General features: G+C 35.1%; 1 protein-coding gene across 4 annotated transcripts in view; it reads right to left on the bottom strand.

Annotated features, from left to right (window-relative positions):
• The window catches only part of pcdh11 (protocadherin 11), a 185,063-nt gene that overhangs the window by 69,767 nt on the left and 107,598 nt on the right, over window positions 1-7,698 (bottom strand). For 2 of the 4 annotated variants that reach the window (XM_015030019.1, XM_015030182.1), the window contains 2 exons: window positions 5,859-5,894; window positions 4,516-4,587 (listed from right to left, as the gene is read on the bottom strand). In XM_015030019.1, coding sequence (XP_014885505.1) covers window positions 4,516-4,587; window positions 5,859-5,894 — 108 coding nt within the window. The remainder of the gene's footprint in view (window positions 1-4,515; window positions 4,588-5,858; window positions 5,895-7,698) is intronic. The other 2 variants (XM_015030097.1, XM_015030261.1) reach the window with 1 other exon arrangement.

The raw sequence follows: 7,698 nt of genomic DNA, 5'->3' as shown, positions 1-7,698 counted from the left end.
AAAAATTTAATGGGTTTTTGAAAAAAAATTTTTTTTTTTTTTTTTTTTTAAATTTTTTTCCAAAAAAAAAAAAAAAAAAAAAAAAAAAAGAGCTAGATACCTTACTGGCAAGTTGCAGAGCTCTGAGTGCCATGTTTGCAAAAGCTTTCAAGTAGTCTAAATATCTACTTGTTCTCAAACAGCTTTGGCAGCTGTTTCTGAAATTGCTGGAGGATGCAAGCTAAAGCATTGCCCAGGTTCCAGGAAAAGAAAGGGCCCACTACAGAGGGTTGGCAGCACCACAAGAAAAGCACGACTCCTTCTCCACGTGATTGCAATTATTAAAAAAAAAAAAAAAAAAAAAAACTTGATCCAACAATGACATCCAGAATCTATTAGAACAAACAGCTGCGCGTGACAATTAGGACATAATCACTTTGCGTAAAGGGAGTGTCTTCCTGTTTTTTTCAGACTTCTGTTTATTCAAGCCCATTCAAGCTGATGCCAGATGTGAAAAAAAAAGCCTAATTTGGTTTCATGATGTGCTCAATACCAAGTTATTCAGAGTTACAATATTAATTAGGATTAACTACCATTATTGGGTCTTGAATAAATAAAACTTTTGCTCCCAGTGGTAATGATTGATGTGAATAAAACATTAAGACAAACAAAACAGAGGAAAACAAACAACCAGGAGTCAAGGTGAGGGTTTTGTCAAGCATGATCACTTATTTAGAGAAGCTGCCAGAAATCCATAAAGCAAAGACAAGCTGCAGTAAGAGATATCAAGACCAAACAAAGCCCTTTGAGTCAGACAAAACACTGCCTTTAGAAGTATGTACACAGAGATAAAATAAACAGCAGAAATGCACGCCAATTTCTAGCATGTAACCTGCCAGAAAATCCCATCCCGCTGCACCCCCACCACCAAACACCTCCAGTAACCACGCAGACGAGGCAGGATTCACGGGTTACTAGATTAGGAGTCCGTTACATTGAGATAGAGGACTGGAGGCTAAGTGCCTGCCACCTCGTCCTTTTCTGACCACAGCTCTTTGAGTTTTATTATACCATGCACTTTACCTTGACTATCACTCTCTCCAAACAGCAAAGAAGTCGGCGCAGCACGGAAAAGGACTTGGCTGACAACCACCTCACTTTGAGTGATAAACAGGGACCACTTAGAAGTGAATCAGGGGAGATTGGCTCTGCCATTTCAGATAAGGATCACCTCACGGGCACACCTAGACCTGCATAAATCTGCTCCGAGGAGATGGTGATTTGTTACATCACACATGAAGAGGGAAGAAGGAAAAAAAAAAATCTATAAAGGAATACCTCGATCCAAAGCGGAGTGTCTCCCCATATTCTATGATGTCAAAAATGTGCATCAACAGAATCTGCTGGCAGATGATACTTTTTCAGAGCCGAGTTTTTTTCTGTCACACGTTGTTCCATTGCAGCCCAATACGTGTTAGGAAATGTGTGTCTGGGGGTGAGCCGATGGTTTAGCAGGAACACGAGTGAAGGAGGTGATTCTGACAAGGGCGTCGGTAGAATGAGGAGTGATTTGTGACGAATCAAATGAATTTTCATCAATTTATTCTGCTATTGACTCATCTGCGATAGAGATGCACTGACCACTATGACAAAACAAAACACATTACCAATAAGAAGACATGGGTGTTTTGATACAACTGCTAAACCACAACTTCGTAAGTTTGCAGCTTAAAGATAAACAGATTTTATTGTAATTTTACGAGCTATGAACAAAAACTTTTATAAATTACAAATTTTAAGTGGAAGGAAAACAATTTTTTTGTTTTTTTTATAAATAAGAATCTGAAAACTGTGGCATAGTTATTCATATAGATCTACTGAATCAATGATTTTTAGAAAAAACGGTTGTAGCTGTAACATTACATTTACAGCTACAACTTTTGGGGGCACATCCTACCAACTTTGTACATCTAGAGTAAATCCATCGTACTTCTTGCGTGCAGAATAGCTTATGATCAGACAAAACAGATTAGCTTTCCCTCTGATTTGCAATTTGACTTGTTTGGAGTTTGACTAGATCATTCCAACACAAGAATTTATTATGATGCAAGTCGCAATTATAGTTCTGTCTCTAAGTTTAGAGTCATTTTTCTATTGAGAGGTGAAGATTAGTCCCAGTCTTAAGTCTATATTGGAATTTCTTCAAAGTTTGATGTGTACCATATTTAGCTCTGTGTTATCCTCCTTCCATCTTGACTTAATCTCAGCGCTCTCAAAGTTATTTAAAGCTTTGGGATATGGCTTTATCTATTCCTGTTTTAAAAACTTTGTCTCACCTATATAAAACTATAGATATAGACTAGTCATATCTAGTCATAAATCCTGATGAATCCAATCAGTTAAGTAGCTTACAGTCTTCAAACCATGAGAACTTTATGCTTTTAAACTCTGACAAGGCAGAAGTTGTCATATTTGAAGCTGGACCTCTGGAAAAACAAGTTGCTTAGTCGATTTCTTGATCTGGATGAAATTGTAATAAAGTCGAGAACCTATGCGTTTTTTGTTTGTTTGAATCCCGGAATAATTGTTCTATTCTTTCATCTCCAGAAATGCCAAAATTAGAAACAACCTGTCCAGGAAAGATTCTGAAAAATTACTACATGGATTTATCACTTCTGTAGTTCTTCTCTATGACGAAGTACACAAAATGCAGTTAAGCCTTCAGCTAATCCAAAACTCTGCGGCAAGAATTCTGATGAAAATTAAAGAGAGAGAACGCACTTATCCTATTTAACTTCCCTCCATTGGCTCCTTGTCAAGTCCAGAATAAAATTTAAGATCCCCCTTCTAACATACAAAGCCCTTAATAACCAAGCGTTAATAATCAAGCTCCATCCTGCATCTGATTGATCCAGATGTTCCTAACAAAGCATTTCACTCTCAGACCTCAGGTTTACCGGTCTCCATTTCTAAAAATAAGACTACTTTTGAAGACGCTTGTATTCAGAGCTATCAGACTGAGATAAGGTTGAATGCAAATAATGCACATAAAGCTGTAAAAATCATATACTCTTCTTTACTTTACGTTGGTCTATCACATGTTTGAGTTTGTGTTTATAACGTGACAGATACAAGACGTTTGGATACAATGTTCAGATTACCAGTAGAAATTAATGCAGATTACAGGGCATAGAAGCAATGCGCTACAACAACAAAAAAGCTAGAAAAGCTGAGCAGACAAACCTTTCTGTACAGAGCCTCAGCAATATTTTGCTGAAACTGAATAAAAGTTGGAGCTGCATACCCACTGTACGAACTTCAGGTAGAGAAAAACTTTTTTTTTTTTTTTCTGTCCAGTTGGCATTGACAAAGGATTGTTTAACCATCCAAAACTCATAAATAAGGGCAAAACTCAGACTACCATATAACAAATGAAATGGAGCAAAAAAAAAACTCTGATTGCCAGATGCCACAACATAACCAGGATAAATGATAGTTTAAGAATGAAATTCTGCTGAGCTGCATATACTTAGATGCATAATGATATGAATACCAGCAAAGTTTGTTTCACAGTCAAATGCATTATACATTTTCTTAACTTTCCAAGAAGTATAGTAAGAAAAAGTTATTTTGATCTATTGTAGATTTTTAATGCATCGTCTGAACAAAGTACCCAACTCTTATCAGTCCCATTCATGAAATGCATCATTACAACACACAATCAATACAGCTGGAAGTTGCATTATGATCCATTTCCAGTAAGAAATATTATACATAAATGAGATAGCATGGGATGGATGTCCTGTACTTCGCCTTGCTTATCTTATTCCTGAAGAAGTTCCTTTTTGTTTTGAGTAGAATCTTTTTGATGTTCCTTCTCTAAACCCATGACCTCAGCTGAAAGTCAATATCCGTCCTTTGTCTCATTTTAAGAAAGTGTGCTACATGACCATAAAAAAAATATTCCCCACTCCTTCAGTTTTTACAAAATGAAATCTTACATTTTTGTTATTCAGAAAAAAGGGTAACACTTTATTTGAAGGGGTGTGCATAAAACTTGACACGACACCGTCATAAACATGACATAACACCTGTCATGAACATGAAGAAGTCTTTGTGAATGTTTATCACAGTTGTCATGAAGTGTCATTCGGTAAATAATGACACTTTTAATGCAAAGTTGCTCTAAAAGTTGCATTAAAAGTCCATTAAAAATGCCAACTTTGCATGATTTTGTAAATCATAATTTAATGCAAAGTTGGCACTTTCAATGGGCTTTTAATGCAACTTTTAGAGCAACTTTGCATTAAAAGTGTCATTATTTACCGAATGACACTTCATGACAACATTCATAAACATTCATAAAGACGTCTTCATGTTCATGACAGGTGTTATGTCATGTTTATGACAGTGTCATGTCAGTCTTATGCACACCCCTTCAAATAAAGAGTTACCGAAAAAAGTTTATAGGTCTTAATCAGATATTTTTAAATGATTTTTTTTTTTTTAAGATGTTATCAGCAGGCAGTATCTTACCTGCAGTAGATAGTTGTCTGAGAAATCCGAGTTTGAAGAAAGATTTCTCATAGTTCTCACCACAGAGTCAAGCTAAAGGCAAATTAAAAAAAAAAGAAAAAAAAAAAAAAAGATTTTTCCACCACCTTAATTGCACAATTATTGACACACATTAGCTTATAAATATTCCCTCCCCCTATATATTTTTTTTTATTACATATAAATAAGACTATGGTTATTTGCTGGAAGGCTGGAAAATACTGTAGTAAATTTCTTAAGCAAATGGTAAACAGTATGAAATTGAAAAATATTAGACATATTGGTGCAATTTTCAGTTAAAATAACACAAAAATTATCTTCAGAAAACTTTATTCTACAATACATAATATTAGTGGGTAAGGGGGTTTAAGATGAGAAAACTTTGCCTGCTTTGACAACGCTTTCTACTTTGATTATTTTAGATGACTCTTCCAACTTACTGTGGATAAGATAGTGACTGCTCTTACAGACTCCACGTGTTTTCATGCTGAGATTCCAAATTCATGCTGTGTAAATTGTTTTCCCATTTCTTGGAAATGAACAACTTGACTCGTACAGTATATTGATTCACAGTTGTCATTGCAAGATCAATGTTTGCAATAGTAGGGATGGAAACAGATTGCTTGATTGCATTTTTGTGTTAAGATCTCATATTTACAAAACAAGTCCAAAACATCCCAACTCTGAATGGCGACAATGTATTTGGCAAGCTAAAGCGACTCTCTCGATGCCAACTTCAGATGTGTATGTTTAGTGGCCGAGATGAAAAGCTCACAGGAAATGGTAAGGGTGTTGGTATTGTTGAAAACATCGAAGAGTCAGAAACATTTTTTTTTTGTCAGTCACAAGCCGTATCACCATGATAATATTGAGCCTTGGGATCGTGATTGCATATTCCCCTGAAACGTAAGTTATATCTATTGCATGTAAACTTTAATGAATGGATGTATGGATGAATGGAAATAATGTTCCAACGATATTGCAGAACAAAGAAGAATTAAAAAAATAATAAACACATACAAAGGATATTCCATACTTTGTTTTCCTCTTATCAAATAATAAAGTAGGCCTAAAAAATATTTCAGTTCTCCACATTACAGACATGCCCTGCCCACATCTTCATAACCCTGCTTCAAAAGATCCTGAGCTATTCTTTTAGCAATAAGTGATTCTTATGCAAACATTTAAACTGAACAAAGATAATCAATGACGAGTTTAATTTCCTATAACTTCTATAGATGATTCACACAGACACATAGATCATGCCTAAGAGAGAACATGTAAAAAATAAAATAAAATAAAATAGGAGCATGTGTGAGACTTACATTCACAGAGGTTATCTTGCCAAGTTGACAGGCCTCCTGAAAGACAAGAACAATTCAGTTTGGATCAGTGGCTGGCTTTAATTTTTTTTTCAATATTTACTTTGGAAACAGATAGTTTGAGCTAACAAACAAAAATATGCTGGGAACATTTCAGTTCTGTTAGAGTCAGCTAGAGTTCACGGTTGACAACGTTACTGATTTGTGATTTTACCGTTATTTTTAAGTCAAAATTGGGAATAAGGGTATATATTGTTTTTTTTTTTTTGTTTTTTGTTTTTTTTAAATCAAATGCAGAGTTTGGTAGTACACTTCAGTGCTCAGTTGGCTTCCCAACAAAACATGTAAGGTAGTAGAAATCTCAGAAATATGAAGACTCAGGCAAACCTGACACTCTGACAACACAACAAATACATCTGGCACTTTGATAAAGATGTTTTCTCTGCATTTCAGAGAGGAAAGTGAACAGAATATCAAATGAAGCATCAAAAATTAACAATAAACAGCGACAAGCTTCTAAATTGGGAACAAAAGACACCCGCAAGCCTACAAAATAGCATCCTCTCTCTCTGGGGACTGAGATAACTCACAGAGAGATAAGAGTGTTTAATTTTTAATCACCAATTTAATTTTCTTTGTACTGTGTATAATAATCTGAAAATGCAACTTTATTTGCAAAGAAAATAAAAGAAGTCTGGCAGTGAGGACCCACTTAGTCAAGGGGAGAAGCCAAGAGGACTGCTGTGGGGAAACGGTCAAACAATGAACAGGAAACCAGTTCAACGCTTTATCCCACTACAATTGGCCATCACAGGACTCTGCTGCTGAGAGAGAAACAGCTATCAAACAGCTACCAAAGCTATTCACTAAAAACGAAAGGCTTCATTATGGTAACCAATAGATGAAAAAAACAAAAACAAATAAATAATCAAAAATGAGACTATCAAATTTCTAGAATATAAATAACAATATAAAGTGATGGAGACTGCATTGTACGTGCAAGACTTATTTATTAAAGAACAAATAAGAATAATTTCCATTCAGTATCAAGATGCTAAATGATTCATGCCTGTTGATAGTGAACCTGATCATGATGGAGGGCTGCTACTGTTAAAATACAGTTGTTTCGTCCCATACTTGCCATATTCCAGCTCAGTAGGAGGGATTGATACCACCTTAACGACTCAATGCAATCACTGGAGCTTTCATAAACAGATATTTAAACAAAAAAAAAACATTATACACCAAAAATATCTGCACTGTTAATGCTATGATTACTAAGTAGCATTGGATTCATTTCATACATCAGTATAACTGTATATAAACTGGAGTTGTCTGACCATAAAATGCCCTTTGCTTTGAATATAGACTGAGCTGAAATGCATAGCTGTCATAGTCCCGCTTTTCAGGTGTTGGTAAGAAAGGTGAGTGTCTTTTTAGCAAAAAAGTTTTAAGAACCACAATCTATTTACCAAGTAGTAGCTAGCTCTGGTGTTTTTGTTTAAGGGTGTGTGGGACTAAAAACAGAGGCAATACAGCAATAAAATTGCTTTTCTAGTTAGTCAAACATACAAGACCATAGGGATTGCCTTTTTGGCTCCCTGTCTCAGTTATGTCAAAATTAATCTGCTAATAATTGATAGTCTGTGCTATCCATAGACTGTAAATGATTTATCACATGCATTAAATAAACAGCACAGAACAACCTGTATTGCTGCAAGGTATATTTCAGTCAGGTCAATGAACCCTTTTTTTTTTTTTTTTTTTTTTTTTTTTACCCCCTTTTTTATTTTTCCCCTGTCATTCCCTTTTTTTGGGGAAAAAAAAAAAAAAAAAAAAAAAA

This window comes from Poecilia latipinna, unplaced genomic scaffold (genome assembly GCF_001443285.1).
Source record: "Poecilia latipinna isolate Pla-1442-1.1 unplaced genomic scaffold, P_latipinna-1.0 Scaffold0, whole genome shotgun sequence".
NCBI lineage: Eukaryota > Metazoa > Chordata > Actinopteri > Cyprinodontiformes > Poeciliidae > Poecilia > Poecilia latipinna.
The sequence above is the reverse complement of the archived record's forward strand: the minus strand, read 5'-3'. Positions and strand labels throughout refer to the sequence as shown.